This window comes from Coenobita brevimanus, chromosome 97, assembly GCF_032717465.1.
Source record: "Coenobita brevimanus isolate Jiangsu-jjx chromosome 97, ASM3271746v2, whole genome shotgun sequence".
In the NCBI taxonomy this organism is placed as follows: domain Eukaryota; kingdom Metazoa; phylum Arthropoda; class Malacostraca; order Decapoda; family Coenobitidae; genus Coenobita; species Coenobita brevimanus.
Window position 1 is genome coordinate 4,756,310 of NC_137050.1, and position 21,456 is coordinate 4,777,765.

The window sequence follows — 21,456 nt, forward strand, 5'->3', positions numbered from 1 at the left end:
CCCTCAGACGCCCTCCCTCTCTCTTTCCCTTCCTTCCTCCAACCAGCCCTCAGACGCCTTCCCCTCCCCCTTCTCTTTCTCCCTCCCTGCCTCCAACCATCCCTCAAACTCCATCCCTCCCTCCAACCATCCCTCAGACATCCACCCTCCCTCCCTCCATCACTCTAACGTACTCCTTTCCCTCTTGTCATATCTAAATACTCCATCTGCCTTATCGCACTTATCTACCCGCATCATTGCCGGGATTACGAACGCAGAAATGCAAGGAATGATGCACACAAAAAAAGGCAAAAAAGAAAATAGATAAAAAATAATGAAGAGGAAAGTGACGGATGCAGGTGTGGCAATGTTGCGGTGCGGTGTTGCCATTTGGTGATCACGTAAATACCGACCCACCCGCTCCCCTCCTTCTCCTTGTCCTTCTTGAGTCATAAATACAATTGGAGACCTGTATGTCACACAAACTTCTTGCTGGTTGTGTTCTTGGGGCGTGACAAAAAATAAAACTGCTCAAGAGACCCTAAAAGTACTGTACAACATTAAACTATCTAAATGTGAGGCAGGGATGAGTTAGATTATTGGATTTCGGTAAAAAAAAAATATATATATGTATATTGATCCTCTACAAGGCCAGCAGACAGGTCATAAAAACACTGCCGCTAATATCATAAAACAAATCCTGAATGGGACCGTCCTAGTGTGTATTCAGTATGTACGGTGAGTTTTAGAGTAGAATTGGCGACATATGAAGATGAGCCAAAGTCATACACACAAGCAGAAGAAGACGAGAGAAAAGAGACAGATAGAAAGAAAGGAAAAACTCGAATAACTAAGAAATGAAAATGTAGAGAAATAAACATACAGATAAGCGAATATAAAGGCACAGAAAAAAGAGGGGAGGCGATGATAAAAGGAGGAGCTAAAAATAGTAAAACACAGACTTTCTTCCATTGATTCCTCCAGTAGTAAAGCTTTTGTGTTGTTGGGTAAAGGACACGAATAAAACGAGTCTTAATGTCACTTTATCTGTTGACTGATTTCCCACTCTCATCGTGTCTAGCTGATTTTTTTTTTTCCTTTTTTTTTTTCCCTGACAACAACTTTTGCCACTTATCAACTTAAGTCCAATAATGCTTTTTTTTTTTCTTTGATTCTACTGCGGTGATGTGCTCTCTCTCTCTCTCTCTCTTGACGATAATATTCAGCATAGGGGGGACTTTTTAAACTGGAAGCCTAGATGCAGCCTTCATCAGCCCTTTCAGTACTAGACTGGTGATGGAGAGGGACGCCTTCACGTGGTGGCACAAATATAGGTGACTGGAGGAGCAGCCTGGTTTTACAAAGTCCCTTCAACTCCTCTCCCTATCCACCGAAAGGAGGATGGTGAGCTGCAGGATAGGGACAACTTCAAACAACAATCCACTATGTTCGCATTCAGATGAGCCTACTACTACTACTACTACTACTACTACTACTACTACTACTGCTACTGCTACTACTGCTACTGCTACTACTGCTACTGCTACTACTGCTACTGCTACTACTACTACTGCTACTACTACTACTGCTACTACTACTACTACCCTAAACTGAATAGAATCGTCTGAAGGTACGCACAACAGAATACAAGACTACCTTCTCGCATTGAAGGGGTTGCTGCCGCCTACGCCTCTTCGGTATTACTTAACACCCTCGTCTAAAAGTGTGAGCAATATTATCCTGCGTTTTTTATGCGGGGGATCCGTGTTTGTCTCTGCCATTAGCTGCGGTTGTGTACGTGCCACTACGCTTGGGTCGTCTCGTGTGTTTCTTTGTTTGGGTTGCTTGTTTGATGTGTTTGATGCTTTGTTTGGTGTGTTTGTTGGATGTTTGATGCTTTGTTTGGTGTTTGGTGTGCTTGTTTGATGTGTTTGATGCTTTGTTTGATGTGTTTGTTTGATGTGTTTGATGCTTTGTTTGATTGTTTGGTGTGTTTGATTTTTTGTTTGCTGTGTTTGATGGTTTGTTGTTTGTTGTGTTTGCTTGATGTTTTTGTTTGCTGTCATTGTTTGCTGTTTGATGCTTTGTTTAGCTGTTGGTTTGATGTGTTTCATGCTTTGGTGTGCTTGTTTGATGTGTTTGATGTTTTGTTGTGTTTGTTTGGTGTGTTTGACGTGTTCGATGCTTTGCTTGGTGTTTGATGTGTTTGGTGCTTTGTTTGGTGTGTTTGTTTGATGTTTGATGCTTTGTTTAGTGTGTTTGTTTAATGTGATGCTTGGTTGGTGTGTTTGGTGTGTTTATTGACTGTGCATGTTTGCTGCGTATGTTTGCTGTATTTGTTGATTTGCTTTTATAATTTACTGTTTTGTGTGTGTGTGTGTGTGTGTGTGTGTGTGTGTGTGTGTGTGTGTGTGTGTGTGTCAGTTGTATCTGTTAGCTTTGTTCCTGTTTTTGTGTTTGCTTGCTTTGTTTGCTGATTGTTTGTTTTGCTGTTTGTTTACTGTGCTCGTTGCTGTGTTGATTACTGCTTATACACCTTACGTTTACTTCTACCTTGGTCGATTTTCGCAGTTATTTTTATATCCTTTTTTATGTAAAAAAAAAAAAAATAAAATAAATAAACATCCAAAGTTTACAGGCAGCAAAACCTGTTCCTTCCAAAATAAAACAGAAAAAAAAGTAAATTTCAGGAAGCGTTCATTTTGAGATGCCAGGACACATTGCTTACTTCACGCAGGACTGTATGATGGGTGGATGGATGGGTGGATGGGTTGATGCCTGGTTGGATGGATGAGTGAATGGGTAGGCGGTGGATGGGTGGGTAGGTGGTTGAATGACTGGTTGGCTGGCTGGATGGATAGATAGGTGGATGGATGGTTGGCTGTCTGGCTGGGTAGTTGGATGGACAGATGGATAGATAAATGGATGGGTGTCTGTCTGTCTGGATGGATGGATAGATAAATGGATGGGTGTCTGTCTGTCTGTTTGGATGGATAGATAAATGGATGGGTGTATGTCTGTCTGTCTGTCTGAATGGATGGATGGACTGTTCATTCGTTGACAGTATACCCAGAATTCGTACCCATTCTCTAAGATATACATATTCCCAGACCCCATATAATTATTCCTATTTTTTATCGCTCTGGTTTTAAGTTTTCCTGCTCATAATTGTGTCCCTCATCCCTCGTTCATATTTACAAACTTTCTTTAGGCTGTGTATAAGATTGCTTGTTTATACTTTTATTTTCGTTTATGCCGCTGCCATACACTTTGCATTTTTCGTAGAGTGAATAATAAAGCAAAACAGTGAAACAACGAGTCGTAAAAAATGGTCAGTGGTACATCAAGACAATGCCGAAGCTCTGTATACTTTCAGTAGCTCTTCCTCGTGACTAGTACCATATTAAAGTACGAATCTATTGTTACAGTCAGGATTTCAGGGCGGAGAGATGGCAATTTTAGTCAAAGTTAGTGTCAAAACATTAGACTCCACAACCACCCAGAGATACGTACATACTACCGCGTTGAAGTCCTCACGCACTCGGGTTCGATGGCAAGTTTGAAACATTTTAGATCCAAACCTAGAGTGAATATTAAGGAGGGAAGGAGAACGACGAAACAGAATTATTCCTGGTGATATTCAACTGCCGGGGCATTTATTTATCATTGATCACCACTCTCAGATCTATGTAATCGTCTGGCGTTAGAGGGAATAGAGTACTAGAATTATCCCGACCATGATGAGGTTAGTGGTGGCATTTATAACACACTCAGGCTACCATGACTCGCCCTCAGCTCGCAAAAATCGTGTGGTGTTGGCAGGAATAGAGTACCAGAGTAGACGCCATGCTAAAGTGTTAGAAGACCCAATACTGATACGACCGCAGCCTCCACCGCCTAAAGATCCGTACTTACCGCAGCGTTGAAATCCCCAGCGCGTCCAGTCCAACTGCCAAGTCGAAAATATGGATTGGTGTTTTTTAGCCTCTGCGCGTTGCCGTTCTTGGTGGCTGTGCACGTGAATGTTAAAGAGCCCCTGAGCACGAGAACGGCACTTGTGCTTAATTCTCGCTTCCTCCAGACGGTTTTATTCAACTCAGGAAGGACCGGCAGTAGTGAAAGGGTTAGGGGAGGCTTTACCAAATCCCTCCAGTCCGAGAACAGTGAAAGAGTTAATGAGGGCAATGTTTAACCCCCTCAGCTTTGAAAAATCTCCTGAACTGAATGAAATCGTCTGTTAGCAGCAAGAAGAAAAAGAACATTGAAATAAAAAGCAATACTTGATGGAATAATGATGGGTGTATTTTTCGCGCTTCAGAAAACACGAGATGGATTCAAGACAGTATTAACCCTCTCATGGTCCGGACAACTCTAGCAGCCTATTCCAGTTGACGCCAGACGATTTTATTCACCTGAGAGTGAGTCATAGGAATCCGAGAGTGGTAACATTGAAAAATATATATGAATTTTTAACGCCAAAAAAAAAAAATCAAAAATAAAATTAATTGAATAAAGGATAAACATGATTAATTCAGCGAGAAGAGAAAAGTAATAGGAAACTTGTAATCTGTAGCAGGCAAAACGAAGAACTCGTAATGACATCTATGAAACGAATAAAAGAGTGACAGTGAATGGGTGTGTATAAAAAAAAAAAAAGAATTAACGGTGAGGGTTTATTTAAAAAAAAAAAAAAAAGTAAGAATGAGGCAGTGTGGGGAAGTAAAAAAAAAAAGAAAAAAAAGTGGGAGATAATTGAGTACGAGGAAGTGCAGCCGTAAAGTACAAGGGAAAAAAATCGCCGAGTATGAAGGAGGTTATATAAAAAAGTAACAAGTGTGTATAAAACGACAAACAATAAATGAGAATATGCTTAAAATATAACTACGAATAAATGAGTGAATGTGAGGAAGTACGAATGAATGAATGAGTATGAGGAAGTGTGTAAGAAACTAGCAATGATTGGGTGAGTGTCAGTGTAGCGTGTTCAGTGTGTAAAAAGAGTCAGGGTGAAGTGCAGTTAGCTCCCCTTGACCATAACCCTGAGCCATTGCATCACGCCGACGCAGCCACGACGGGGGTAGCGCTGTTGTCGTACCTCCCCTCTCTCTCTTTCTCTTATATTGATAGAGAGAGATGATTGGTTAGATTGATGGACAGATGAAGATAGACATAGAGATATAGATAAAGATATACACACGTACATACATATAAACGTAGATGGGAAGATCGATAGACAGACAGACAGATAGAAAGACAGGTAAATACATCTTGCAACACTGCTACCGAAATTTAATAATGTTGGAATTTTTCAATCTACCTCGCACCTCCTTGCCACCTAAATCTTTTTATTTTATTTTTATTTTTATTTTTATCTTCCTCTCGCCTCGTGCTATCTAAACCTTAACTGTGCTTAAATCTTCACTTTGCAACAATTGTAAACCCGGTTATCACACCCCTCCCTTCCAAAGATCTACCTCCTTCTAGAGACAAACAAGAGATGTATTTTTTTTACCGATCTGTGACCTTCATGTAGCCTAAATCTTCACCGTGTCGCATTATTCATCTCTCTCCAGCCTCCCCGCTACCTAAATCATCAGAGTGTCACATCCCCAGTACCCACAGAACCACAGGCCTTTCTCAGCCAACAATAGGGAGGCTGGAGGTGGTGTGAGGTGTGCTGTGTTGTGTAGATGAGGCTGTGGTAATGAGCATGTGCCGGGGAGCTGCCTGGACTCTGATTAAGCCATTCACATATTCATACACAACAGGGAGCCTATTTATAAAGGAGCCTAACCAGCATTTACCATTCTCCATTCTCCATAACACATATCTGTTATCACGGATCTTTTTTTAATTGTCCATATACATTTTTTTACTGTAATTAAATTGTGAAGTGTTTATTAAGTGGATGAGTGCAAACTTTTGTATATACAGCATTTACAGTCAGTCTTATGAACAACTTAAGATGGAGAGAGCTCATAAATATCGCCCCTGGGTGACCAAGTTACAAACTTTCCTAATGCTTCAGTAGTGCATATGACGCTTATTTATGCATTTATTTTTACTTATAAAACTACCATAAGTTTCAGACCTAGACTTGAGTGAAAGTCAGTGTTAAAAATATATATATATATATATATATATATATATATATATATATATATATATATATATATATATATATATATATATATACACTTCTGATACTACTAAATTGCTATGAAGACAGTTTTTCTGATAATCTATTTGAGATCACAAACAAATGTGGACGCACAGGCTATATTATAACAGATTATAACAGCTGCATTAACCAGTTTTTACGAGTCAAGAGTCTTTACAGAAGGGAAACCATTATTTTTCCAAGAAGTCATTTTGCCCTTCTACTCTAAGTTCGATTTGAATTACCCAGTAGGTGTATGTGGCAAGATAAACGCACAGACCAGCAACTCTTGACACACCTTACGTCCAAGAGAGTTTGTGAATAGACTCCGAGTTGGCTTCACACTGGTCCATTCACAGCTCTAAGGGGTCACGTCAGGGTACGGGGCAGACACGCTCTTTACCTGATGGACACCGTTTACGCCCTGCACTCTTCCTCACCACACACCCTCCTCTTGGTACAATCGACATCAGAAGTCCTGTCATCTCTCCTCTTTTATTCTTTATGGTCTTTGAAAATCAGTGTGGTAAAAAACATCTCTCATCTTATTTTCCTTATGGTCTTTGGATATCTTTGTGTGGTAAATCCGCAGCGGGCAGGATGATACTAATTTCTGGTCAATATCGTCCTCCACTGAGTCCCTTCTGGTATGATGATCGAACCGCGAACTTCATTTCTAGGCCTGGAAACACGGACAGACGAACATTCATCTGCCTCGTAACTAAGATTTGGTTTTCCGGGATGAACAATGGACATGGGAGGACTTTACTCTCCCCCGTCCTTGTCCCTCCTACAGATAACAAACCATATTTAAGGCAGGGAACTGATCGTAAGGGAACTGTCTGCATCCCTCCGTCCATCCCTCCCATTTCTTCCCCTCTCTCCCCCCCTCCCTTTTCTCCCTTCCTTAATTTTTCCTCCCTTTCCTTTCACCCTCTCTCTCTCTCACACCTCACATATCTACGTCTCCCCCCCCTCTTCCCTCCCCATTGCTTTCCTCTTTCCCGCCTTTCGATCCCGTCTTTAACTCGCAGGATACTTTTTTCAGGTGTTACGTCCCTCTATCGAACAGACTTGAACGGACCAATAAATCTGCTGCTGTCTGCTTCTCTTTGTTCTCCTTTGCAGGTTACTCCGTCTCGTTGGGTGGGACAGAGACACAGGTTAAAGCTTGAGTTCTTTATTTTCCCTGTGTGTGGGTTCTATGTAACTCAATAAGTTAGAGAAAATAAAGGATTCAGGTTCTATCCCGTGTCTCCCTCCCAACATTTCCATTTACCACGCTGGATCCTGTATTCCGTCTCTCCCTCCCCCTCTTTCCATACCTCCATCCCTCTCTCGGCCTCCTGCCCAGCCTCTCTATGGAACGGCCGATGAAGACATAATATTAATAAGGGCCAGGAATGGAAATAACCGCCCCGACAGGAATAGCCAGACCCTAGAGATTTCATCCGCTTAACCCCTCTGATGATCGGCACAACTCTGGTATCCAATTCCAGCAGACGCCACGCTATTTTATTCAGCTGACAGTGAATTGAGAACCTGAGTGATAATATCGATATCTTAGCCTTATCGTGATCGGAAAAATTTACCTTCACATAATTGGCACAACGCTACTGCTCTTTTCCAGCTAGCGCCAGAAGAGTTCATTCAGCTGGGCGGGTCATAGGAGGCTAAGTGTTAATTATTTGCTGGGAAAGTGATAGCAAATAAACGGTATGCCTGGATCCCTGTCTGTTCTAGCCCCTCTCAGTCTTCCTCTTCCCCTCTTCTTCAGATGTTTCCTCCGCATATTGTTTTCAGTTCCATCTTCCTTACTCTTCCTTCTCTTCCTTTGATTTTCCCCCCGCATCAGCCCCTTCAGCCTGAGGACGTCATCTATGCCTCATCCTGTGAAATCTCTGTGATACTGAAGAGTTAATAAAAGTTGTAGCGAACCCTTTCTGATAAAAAAAAGAAAAAAAGAAAAAAAAAGAAAAACAGGTCGCTTCTAAATAAAATATCATCATGAAGTGGAGGCAAAATTTAGATATAAGAGTGTAGTGCTACTCACCCACTTCCTGTGTATCTACAAAGTCTGTTAGGTGAAGCCTTTGTACATAGAACTTCTGAACCCAGCTGTACCCAATTCCTCTCTATTCTTCTTCCTCTTCTCAGTCTTCATTCCTCACCCTCCTCACCAGGTTTTTTTCTTAATTTTTCGTTTTTTCCTTACCTGTCTTCATCTCTTATCATCTCTCTCCTCCTTCAGTCCCTTCTCTATTAACATTGCATCCCCTCTCATTAACCATTCCTTGGTATTACCTGTTTCCATTTCTTTCTCGGATTCTTGCTTTCATTCCTCATCCCTCCACCACCCACCCATATCCCAGTCTCTCCGTCAGTTCCTCCATCCCCCCCCCCCTCCTTTCTCCATCTTCATTCCTCAACCCCTTCCTCTTCCTAACATCCCATTTTATTTCCCTTCCCAGTTTTTCTCATAATTTCCCTTCGTCATCCTTTCTCCCCATTCCTTTCCCCACTCTCTCCTACCCCATTCCCCATTCCCATCTCATTCCCAAGCTTCTCTTTTAATTCCTTTCCTTTCCTCCATTCCTCATCCCCCTTTCCCCCAGCCTTTTCCTCAGTTCTTCTTCCTCCTTCCTCCCCGCTCCCTTCCCAGCCTCCTAATTCCCCATCTCTGCCCTTCCCCAGCCCGCCGACCAGCGAGCCATCCAGCCCTCCCTCCCCCTTCCCCCTCAGGTTGGGTAATGCTCCTGCCTTCCATAATACTCTCTTTTCTCCCTCAGGCCTCACCGCACCACCACCACTACCACACTACCTAGCCCCTAGCCCTCTCAGTCTCTCTCTCCTTCTCCCCTTCTCCCTCTCTCTCTCTCCCTCCCTCTTTTTCTCCCTTTCTCCTTCTCCCTCTCTCTCTCTCTCCCTCCCTCTTTTTCTCCCTCTCTCTCTCTCCCTCCCTCTTTTTCTCCCTTTCTCCTTCTCCCTCTCCCTCTCATTCTACTTAACCATCTACCTTTTCCTCTCCCTCTCCCTAGTCCCTCTCCCTCTCCTGGTATTCAGCTTCTCTCCATTCCCCCCCCCCCTCTCTCTCTCTCTCTCTCTCTCTTTCTCCAGCCCTTCCCCTTATCCTTTCTCCTTCTCTCGCTCTATTCCCTCTCTCCCTCTCCCCTCTCCCTGTTTCTCTATATCTCCTCTCCCTCTCTCTCTATCCCCTCTCCCTCTCACCTCACCTACCTTAACACCCATCCCTAACCCTTCGTTCTGCATAAACACCATCCTTATACCAAGATTATTTTTACCCTCAAGGATGTACTTTTAATATTATGTTTTATTTCAATAGACATACTTATTTAGTTTAGGACATTGGTTTTAGGACATATCTGTTCATTTTAGAACACATTCATTTTAGGACATATCTGTTAATTTTAGGACCCAGTTATTCAGTTTCGGACATATTATTAATTTCAGGGCATTCATTTTAGGAAATATCTGTTCATTTTAGGACATACCTATTCATTTTAGGACACATTTATTAATTTTAGGACATATTTACTCATTTTAGGACATATCTTTTCTTTTAGGACATTCATTTTAGGACATTACTCATTTTAGGACATATCCTTTTAGGACATATGTATTCATTTTAGGACATAATCTATCCATTTTAGGGGAGACTTTTCGAACTAGAGGGGGTTATGCAGTCTTCATTAATTCACCAACTTCACATCCCCGGCCGCCATTACACACACCCACCCACCCTCATACCCACGTTATTCATTTTATTTCACTGACTTTTATTTTCATTTTTATACTTCCTCCAGACGATTTTATTCAGCTTAGGAGACACTTTTCGATCTGGGAGTGGGCGTGGGGGGATTTAGAGAGAGTCTTTGCTGATTCATTGTGTTAAAATTAAAGAGAGAGTTTGGAAGTTAGATACAACCTTTCTTGGCCCAATCAGAGAGAGAGAGAGAGAGAGATTCAGCCCGATTTAGTATTAGGCGAGATAAAAAGGAATGTAAGATAACGAACGTTGACGCCATGCACGTGAAAGAGAGTGCTTAGGTACGATACGCAAAATAAATCGCAGAGGAACAGGTGCTTCAGGATAACGCATGCTGACGCCGTATACGCATTCCTTCGGCAACACGCGTCGGCCGAGATTGGGCCTAGGTTGTGACGCGTATTCCAGGTGGCGTAGGAGGCCTGTTAGCACCTTTTCCTCAGCGATTTAGTCTGCAGATTAACCCTAGCATCTTTTTCTTTTTAATGTAAACAAGAGGATGGTAAGGTGTAATGAGAAGAGTAAATCGCATAGGAAGAGGCGTTACGATAGCCGATGTGATTTTAATGAGGGCTTGGCGTGTTCCCGGGTGACTGCGATAAATATAAGTAGCCGATAGAAAGTTAGCGATAAAAATACGCGATAAAAAGATAACGATTAAAGAACCCGATAAAAAAATAACGATAAAAGTACGATAAAAAAAATAACTAAAGGATAACTATACCTTTTTCACCTTAAGTTGGCCCAGATTTTCGTCCATTTGCTGCTTATTTCACACATAGGTCGCGGCGGAATAAAGACAATGCCGTGGCTCTACATCCTTTCCACGGCACTTCTTCGTGACTAGGTTCAAGCTTAGTACTGTAAATGGAGTATAATCGTCGAGGCTACAAAATACACACACACACACACACACACACACACACACACACACACACACACACACACACACACACACACACACACACACACACACACACACACACGGGACTGTTCACGGTATGGATTTGGAGATTTCATAGCATCATATTCTTGGCGATTTATCTTGAATATTACACCGTTCTATTCTCGTTTGAGTGTGTGTGTGTGTGTGTGTGTGTGTGTGTGTGTGTGTGTGTGTGTGTGTGTGTGTGTGTGTTATACAAGAATCTATTAACGTACCAGATAAAGAAACACGCTAGTAAGGAAGAAGTGCCTTCATAGCCTACGAGAATATGACCCTAAATGGCTTGAGATTGCCTGACACCTGCTCCTTAGCGATTTGTTTTCCATATTGCACCTTGATAAGCTTGCATGCAACATATATTTTCGTAAGAGCGACAGGGTTTACTTAAATGTCACAGCCTAGAATAGTGTAAGCCGGTAAGAGGAAAGTGTTAAGGGAGCATCCTGAATACGTCCCCTAGAATACTGTGGTTTCTTTTCGTAGGAGGAACAACGAAAGGAGACAAGAAGCTTCCCCATGTATCTTGTTCTTCCTGCAATAAAAAATCTTTGTTACGATGGGGAATTAGTCGTAAGTCTGTTTGTGAACGTCGACAGTCGTATTCACGTTGGCTTAATATTTTTTGCACTTCTTCGTTACTAGTTTTATATTCTGCGTATAGCCTGTGGCTTATACTTCTTACGTTATTTATCCTCTCCATGTTCGTATTAAAAACCACAAAAACCTGCAGGGGATTCATAAAGTGTCGTAAGGAAAACAAATCGCTAAGGAAGAGGAGTTAGGAAGTCTCCCAAGCCCTAGAGAATACGGGTACTATTATAGGTTGCCATGACAGCAGGGGTGGTGGTGGTGTGATGTGGTGCGGTGCGGTGCGGTGCGGTGTGGTGGGGTGTGGTGTGGTGGGGTGTGGTGTGGTGGTGATAGTGATATAGTTGTGGTGATAAGGTAGCAGTGATAGTGGTAGTAGTGATAGTGATGGTGGCGGTGTAGTGGTGGTAGTGGTATTGATGATGGTGGTGGTTTTGGACGTAGCGGTGATGTCGGTGGTGGTGATGTAGTGGTGTGGTGTGGTATGGTATGGTATGGTGTGTTGTAGTGGTGGTGATGATAATGGTGATGATAGTAGTAGCAGTGTGGTGTTGGCTGTGTGGTGGTGGTGGTGGATACTCCCGAGCTAAGGAATTCACTGGCTCGGACAAAACGCCAAAGAATTCGTGGCATATTTCCTGGGCAGCGCTGCGGGATGAGGCCGGGCGGACAGCTGCGTGGCCCGGCATTTTAATTTATGCACCAAAAATTCCGTAGGGCGATCATGGCGGACCTTCCAAGATTTCCAGCCGAGATGTTGGTGGTTGTGGTGGTGGTGGTTGCGATGGTGGTAGGTCTATGGAGGTGGTGGTAATGGATATGCTCTAACCCTCTCTATCACCACCACCTTCCCGCCACTCTGACACAACGGTGGAATGTGTTTTATCGCAGCGTAGATTAATATTCTGGTGGATAGAAAAAAAAAATGTGGTATTCTGATTTTCAGATGTAAAAAACACTGCAATAGTTTGCTCGTGGATGGCGGGTTCAGAGGCTCGCGTGTGACCCTGGCTTGGGGTGAGGTATGCGACGTTCGTTTACCCCCACCCAGGACACCCAGCCACGACTCTGCGGAGGAGCGGACCCATGTAGCTCAGGAATTATTACCGTCGGGGGAATTTTGTTGTGATACCTATGGAGGAGGGTGTTGCGGGGAGCCGAAGCCAGCGGGGCGGGTCGGGACGTGGAGCATGCTGGGAAGAGTCCTGACCGTAGTAGGAAGGCGGCCGCGGGCATGTGACTCGCGTGCCAGATGTCGCTAGATTCCTGCGGCCACACGCTGCCCCGGCGGCCCTGCCTGTCGCAGCGGCGGCCGGGGGCGCTCAGGACCTCGCAGCTGTGCAGGGCGGGGGCAGGGCCAGGCAGACAGGCAGGCAGGCGTGAGGCAGATGAGCAGCAAAGTGAGGCAGGCGAGGCTAGGCTAGGGCGGTAGACTACACCTGGCTCGCTACCTCATCCCTCCTCCCACCCCCCCCTCCCTCTGTAGCCTACACCCTCGGTACAGCAGACGCGGCCTGGCTACACCCGCAGACACCCAGGCTTGGTAGTGGCCCCCAGCCATGCCACACTACACCACACTACACTACACTACACTACACCACACTGCACTCATACCAAATTACGCAACACTATACCACATTACCCTACACAATAATTCACAACACTGCATCACGCAGACTCCAAGTTACACAACGCCACACTGCACTGTACTATACTATATCCATGCCACACTACACCACAATACACTATACCACATTTCAGCCATACCATACTACAGTACACCCATACCACACTACACTACCCCCATACGAAAGTGATCTTACCAATACCACGCCTCGTGTACCTCACTACATTCACACCACAATACACTCATACCGAAATACACCCATAAATCGGTACACCCATATCACACCCCATTCATTCCACCATACATTACCCTCATATCACACTACACCACACCACACCCATACCACACTGCACCACAACATCCATACCACATCATGCCATACCACAATTCATACACCAGTACACCAAGAAATTATACCAGTTCACAGACTACCCCATCACACCACCTTCCACACCACCATACCTGTTCCAGTACACCACTTCACCACGCAATACCACACCTAATTCCACTATTTTACACCACACCACTATACTCTCAGGTCACTAAAATACCACACTGCATTCATACTATAATGTTTCACACCACTTATCATCACAATACCACAGTGCATCACAACCCTGCACATAGCATCACAACCCTGCACATAGCATCACACCACAGTACAACAGCCTGCGACATATACCACACCACAGCACACATCATACCTCACCACATACACCATACCACACCCAACTTCTCCTCACCACAACACAACACACACACACACACACACACACACACACACACACACACACACACACACACACACACACACACACACACACACACACACACACACACACACACACACACACACACACACACACACACACACACACACACACACACACACACACACCACTTACACCACACACCAGCAATCACAACATACACCACATCACACACCACTTCCAGCACACTACCACAGTACCTCTGCACCAAGCTGCACTCTCCCGCTGGCCGATACACCTTGCTTACACCACCACCACCACCTCGATCACATTCACTACTACCACCACCACCACCACCTTCAAGCACCACTCACCATAGTCACCACACCGCCCTCATCGTATTCACAACTACCACCACCACTCACCACATTCACCACTACTACATTCACTACCACTACAACATTCACCACTCACCACATCACACCTCACCACAACACCACACTCTACCACAGCACTCTACACTCGTCATCCGCATTTACACACTACAGCACACACACACACACACACACATACACACTACATTCTATCTACAGCCGCGATCAATAATTTCTTTACATAATTGGGTTTCAGAGCAAGTACAGTGAGATTCCTACCGCTTTATTAGTACTCATTAGCCTTGTGGTCTGGTGGTAACATACTCAGGTAGGGGTTACGCGCAAGAGTTCGAATCCTCCAAAAGTGACTGGATTTTTCTTTCTGACGTGCCTCGACCGATCTCTTATCTTTCAGTGTTTATGTTTTGGACTTCGGTAGCCTAGCCCAGGGTTCCTACGCCTCGAAAATGACGCGATGGTCTGGTGGTTGGCTTGTGTAAAAAAAAAAGAATCGTTAACTTCAGACACTACGAAGCAGTAAATTATCTAATGACCTCCACTGTACGCACTACTTCATTTCATTCCTCACTACACCACACTGACCTTAATTATTCACCTCACCACACCACACCACGCTATGCCACACCACGCTCCGCCATACCATACCACACTACTCCATACAATACCACACTACGCCACATCACATCATACCACACCACGCTACACTACACCACTGCGTCCTTACTCTCTACACCTGCCCCTACACCCTGCAGTTGCCTATGCACATTACACAAGAGATGTAGATACATTTACACCATATCATTATTTTTCTACGAGATGCTGGGAGGAAACATTAACCAATTCAGTACGATGACTCATTTTTAACTAGTCCCTGCCACCTCCTGACGATTTTATTCAGTTCTAAAAATCCCTCTAGCAGTGTTTAGTGAAAGCTGTATCGAAAAGCCTCTCCCATGCTGAATAAAATCGTCTGAGAACAGTAAGAAATTCAGGACGTTCTCGGGCTGAAGTGGTTACGTAACACTGTAGCCGCGCTTCATAAAACATAGCTCAGTTAATTCCAGTTTTTCTTGTGTTCTTTTGCCATATAGCTAAAGGTTGTGTGTGTGTGTGTGTGTGTGTGTGTGTGTGTGTGTGTGTGTGTGTGTGTGTGTGTTTCTGACATGAATGACAATGTATGGTGATATGCGAGGGGTGACCAGCATATATAATCGGCTTTGGATGTGTGTCTGTCTCTGTCTGTCTGCCTGTCTGTCTGTATTTGTATGTGAGCATGTAAGCTGTAGTGTACGCGTTTGAATGTATCTGTTTATATGCCTTACTCTGTGTGTGTGTGTGTGTGTGTGTGTGTGTGTGTGTGTGTGTGTGTGTGTGTGTGTGTGTGTGCTTTTTTTCGGCCAAGGGGAAACAAGCGTCATCGCAGAGTCAGAGAGGTAGTGCCTGACGAAGGAGGACGGGTAGCAGGAAATGAACAAGCTTCGTCCAAGAGTCTGACCGGCAGTGATGCTTGGCAGGGGGTATGGGGCAAGGGGGGACGGGGGATGTGGGCCTGACCCCTCGGAAGCGGCGACGCCCACACAGGAAGTCTGAGAGCTTCGAGATGAGACTTGCTAATCGTCCAAGGTCAGCGGCTTCCTCCATGACACCGCTCTGAGACCAAAGGAGGGGCGTGCGGGAGGCTTCGTAACACTTCTTCCTAAGCGATTTATTTTCGATATTACACCTGTCATTTTAATATCAGCATAGCTTGCATTAGTAACATACAAGAGGATAATGAAGTGAAATGTGTAGGAAAAGTCGCCTAGGAAGAGGTGTTACGAAACTGCCAAAACTGAGGCAGGATCAGGAGGTGGACCGCTGGGGAGGCCTTGGAGACTCATGACCTGTGCCCACAGCATTTGTGTTGGTGCTGAGTAAAAATTTTTAGTCCGTAGTACCTCTTCTTTGGCGATTTATTATGCATATTACGCCATAACATTCTCTTGTATGTAGTCTGCGTCAAAAGCATGCAAGAGAGTTTTGTGGTGTTATAGGTGTAAGTCGCTGAGGAAGTGGCGTTAAGAAGTTTCAGGAGGCAGCGAGAAATACATTCTTTTGTGTATCCAGTTTGCTAAGGACAGCTGGAGCCTGAGACGTCACTGTACATCATCATCATCATCATCATCATCATCATCATCATCATCATCATCATCATCATCATGACATCTTTTTTTCCCAATTCAAGATGGATTAGTGGTAGGTCTTCAGTCGGACGACGTCTTTTTTTTTTTTAATTTAAATATTATTTGTGTTGCTGTTAAAAGATTATATACAGTGTAGGAGAGCCATCCAAGTAGTGAAGGGGTTAAGGAAGGCTGTATGTAACCCTGTAATTCTTAAAGCCTCTCCTCAGCTGAATAAAATCGTCTGGAGAAAGCAAGACAACCAAAGAACTCATCGGATTCAAGGAGTTAATGGTGGAGTACATGACCTTGAGATAGTGTGGGTGTCACTGTTATCATATTGGTGCTGTCAGGAGGGTAGAAGGAGTGGGAGGCAGTTATTGTCAGTAAGAAAGCTGTCAAATAATGGTTAAAGCGTTTAAGCAATGAGACATATTTCACTGGTCATGATGATATACAATGTTACCCTTTCTTTCACTCCAACGTATGTTGATAAGATTAACTTGTAATTTAATGTGGTTGTATTTACTCATGGCCGATAGGATATTTCACTGTTACTAGAAAATAGAGTGCGCGTACCTCCGCCAACGCTAATAAAATTTGATTCACTGCTGTAATTCCTCTCTCCTACAAGACGAATATTTTTACGGACCTACATACTCAGGTAATCCTACGGTCTTAATCTGCCCTTTTACATAATACCAGAGAGTGTATACCTCCGTCAACTCATCCTGACCATGATCCAGCTCAGTATCTAAGTAACTCATCCTTGACCCACTGCCCACGTACCCACCAGATGTCATTAAAATCTTTTTGAAATATCTTGCACACAAAAAGACAGACAGACAAGAGTGAATACATAACCTCCATCCATCTTCTTCGGCGGTGGTAATAATTTCTAGTATATTTCTAATGTCAAAACTGGAGATCTAAAGACACTTCATTTACCTACTCTGGTCTGTCTGGCGATCGGAAATTTTGTCCAGTCGAATTATAGTACTGTATTCCCACTAAACTAATTAATCTTAAAAGTAAATATAAAATCACTGAGGTGGGGCAGGAGTCGTGGCGGGGCAGCGGAAATCCATCACTGACGCGGGTGGTTCTATCCAGGGCGCCAAAAAAACACGTCCTCACGCGCCTCTGTGTATCTAATGCTATGTGCAGGTGATGTGTGAGTGTGTGTGTGTGTGTGTGTGTGTGAGAGAGAGAGAGAGAGCGTGTAATAAACTTCTATAAATGTTGACATGGTGTGCTTGTACGGTACATGGCGTTGGCGTGTATGTAAACAGTGTTATTCGATAGAGACCTGTGTATATAACGAAAATATACTGTTATACTTTAGTGACGCAATGTTTATGTTGGTGAAATTCATTGTTGGTGTGATTTGTGTGTTCAGCATGAAAGACGAGGAGGAGGAGGAGGCAGAGGAAGAGGAGGAGGAGGAGGAAACAAAAGAAGAAATTTTAAGTACAAAAATCCGGGACGGTCATATAAATCGACTGTAACCGAACGATCTAAAATTCTTGCAAAATATTCTGAGTAGCCTAATGATTTCTGCGGTTAGCAACACTGGATGTCGAGTATTAGTGTTCACTGCCCCGTTATTAATCGTAGGCTAATTAAGTGAATCGGTGTTAATGTTCGCAGGTGTACCGTTTATGTAGCTGTTCCAATATGGTTTGTTGATAACATGTTCTTGTGTTTCAGGGGCTGGACGCCAGTGGAGAACCTCTTCTGCAGTTCAAGTTCAGAGTTCAGTTCTACGTTGAGACTCACCTCCTCCTTAGGTAAGTCATCCAGCTTGCGCCATAGGGTAGGCAATACTTCAATCCCAGGCGTGCAGTGGACACAACAAAAACTAGAAAGACTCTGAGAGGGTACACTTCCATCAGCACCAATACAGTCAGTGATTTATTCCTTCATCCGGATTCAGATCCACCTCAAAATCCACCCAGACGATAGCTTTTATGATTTTACTTAGCCATTCAATTCTACGGTCTAAGTCTGCCCTGTTACACATTTGCAGACAGCGCGTACGTCCGCCAGTGCCCATGAAATTTATGATATATCCATTCATCCAGATCCGAATCCACCTGAAAATCTTATCAACTCATCCTTGACCCACTACCCACCACATGACATCAAAAACCGATAGCACCTTTTTTGAGACATTTTGCACACAAACAAACGAACAGACATGGATGAATACATAACGTCCAACTTCGGCGACGGAGGTAATGAGGCAAACAGAGTAAATATAGATGGTGATACACGGTTTGCGAGAATGTTAGGGTATTACACGAGGCAGCACAAGATGGCGTGACTGCGTATATGTCGCGGTCACCCTCAATGACCTTTAGGGACGCGTCAGGGAAGATGGATGGGCAGGATATAAATCATAATGAAACTGTAACTGCTAGTCTTATGTGAATTGTTGTCGTCCATCAAAAAACATCATCTGCCTAACCACAGTGCTGTCAGAACCCAATGTCCCTTTCACATATACCCGAGGCCTGAATTCGAGATGGATTAGGAGATATCGTAGTGCCTCTTCCTCGGCCACATGTTTAACCCGTGACACATTTTAATCCCATCGTACATAACTAAAGCAAGGTACGTCGATACAAAAATAAATAAATAGCATAAAAGAGAATATGTAGTCGTAATATGCACAATGAATCAACAAGAAACGGGTGCTTCGAAGACACCAATCACCTGAGTTTCACCCCACTACGTAAGAACACTTGAAGCCATCTGTTTCTTTCTTGAATTTAATCCTACCGTAAGTCCTTCCCCTCTTCTACGCAGCGGTCGTCTATTTACCAGGTACCTGAAGATGTCTTGAAATACAGAGGAATGTTCGGTGGTCCTCTTTATTTTATTTTCCTGCGAGCTAAATACATTAGTTATAGTCAGGGTAAAGCTAGCCTCTACTACCTTTCTCTAGAATCTCGTCTACCTAGAATTATGTCAGTCTAATCAGGTAAAGTCAACTCGTCCCTAAGTGTCAGTCAAAAGGCCCCTAATACCATCTGTCTGGAACAATCTCGAATTTAGTCTGCGAAGAAACGATCATCCATCATATATTTTGTGCGACTCTCTTGTGCACAAAAACCTCTCCCTACCAACCTTCCACACCGGCGTACAGTCAGAGATAAAAGTTTACCTACTGTTCCACTTGGTCTACCTTATAGTTAGGGAATATCCGTCCTAGAGACCCAGGAGACATTATATTTATACAGTCCGTCCCTTTCCTCTCAGACACATCACTCCAGAAAGAATCATGTGTGAGCTGATAAACATACCAAGCCTCTGTCAGATTAGAAAATTAGCATAGGAAATTAGCCAACAGAGGATTGTGAGAAACAGAGGACGTGAAATACTATGCGATGTGAGAGGAGAAACATACCATGCCTCTCTCACAGGCTAGGATATTAGCCAGCTGAGAATAGCGAGAAGTAGAGGAGGTGAAATACTAGGGAAACTGGGCGGAGACACTTACCACGCCTCATTCACAGGTTAGGAATATTAGCCAGGTGAGAATAGTGAGAAATAGAAGCCTCTTTCAGCTTAGGGAAATTCGCCAGCAGAGAAAAGTTAGAAATAGAAAAAGTGAAGCTTTTGGCTAACATTTGTCTCCTATTGCAAACAAAACCGACAAAAAAAAAAGTAGGAGGTGAAATATTAGGTTGACTTTTGTCCCTGAATGTAAACAGAATCACGACACCCCAAGAAAAATAGAAGAGATTAAATATAAGAGGAACATTGACCATGATTTTACGCAAAAAAAAAAAAAATCAGTCTAAGAAGAGGAAAAAGGTGAAATATTAGATTAACTTTTGACCCTGAACGTAAACAAAAACCTCACTAGCCTAACCTTCCATCTTGCTTCAGGGACGATCTCTCGCGGCTGCATTACTACCTGCAGCTGCGCGAGAACGTCCTACACTACAACCAGCCCATCAGCGAAGAGGCCGCCTTCCTTCTGGCCTCGTACGCCCTCCAGGCCGACCTCGGGGACTACTGCGAGGACCGCCACCAGGGCCAATACTTCGACTGTAACCTTTACTTCCCACAATGGGTGAGTGTCCGCTGTTCAAATGATTGGTTACTACGGTACTGTTTTGTTTTAGACATTTCTTTCAGTATGACCAAAATTTTACCTTTTTATTGGATTTCTGTACAGCTGGTTGGTACAGTAATATTTTGTTTATATGTGGTGAAAATTTACCTTTTTATTTAGTTTCTTTTTCAGGGTCGGATTTTGCTGTATGCGTTATATTGTGTTGTTTTCTGTTGTACTGTCTTGTTTCGTGATGTAGTCTGTGTTAGATTGTACTGGACTGTATTGCATTATATAGGCTACTGTATTGCATTGTGTTGTGTTGTATCGCACTGTATTGTATTGCCCTGTACCGTATTTTGCATTATGACAGCTGGTGGAGCGTGTGGGCGTGGCGTACGTGCTCGACCACACGCCCCAGATGCACCGCGACAACCTGGGACTGACGCAGGTGGAGGCACATGCGCAGTACATCCGGGAGGCGTCGCAGCAGGAGGCCCCGCACAACCTGCACCTGTATCGCCTACGGTACAAAAAACAGGACCCCGTACCGCAGGTGGTGACGGCCATCTGCGCGCGAGGACTGGATATTTATGAGGTAACTAGCTGCTACTCCTTTCTCGTTGGGGTGAATTACAGATGGCTTGGCTTCGTAGTGCCTGCTCTTTGGCGATTTATTTGTTTGTTTATTTTTCTGCCTGTTTGTCTCTGTCTATCTATCTACCTATCTATCATCGAACTTTGTGTTTGTCATCTATGTATCTGTCTTCATCTATCAATCTTTATGTCTGTCTGTTTGTTTGTCTGTCGTCTGTCTATCTGTTCATCTACCTCTGTCTATCTGTCTACCTATCTATCTATCCATCTAGTTTTTGTCTCCTTTATATCGGCATAGCATTGGCTGGGGCGCCCATCATCCACTTTCTCGATGCCATCAGGTGACTCTACACTGTGTGACAAGCCAGATAGTTTCCTATATCCTAGGAAACCATTTACTTACTACACTGGGTGGTAACCATATAAGCAGGTGACGCCA

The 21,456-nt window shown here is 43.8% G+C and overlaps 1 protein-coding gene across 1 annotated transcript in view; it reads left to right on the forward strand.

Annotated features, from left to right (window-relative positions):
- ex (FERM domain containing expanded) overlaps nt 1–21,456 on the forward strand; it is a 96,033-nt gene that overhangs the window by 33,345 nt on the left and 41,232 nt on the right. Inside the window, exons 4-6 of the mRNA XM_080283396.1 lie at nt 18,065–18,144; nt 20,252–20,438; nt 20,794–21,018. Of these exons, the coding sequence (XP_080139522.1) occupies nt 18,065–18,144; nt 20,252–20,438; nt 20,794–21,018 (492 nt within the window). The remainder of the gene's footprint in view (nt 1–18,064; nt 18,145–20,251; nt 20,439–20,793; nt 21,019–21,456) is intronic.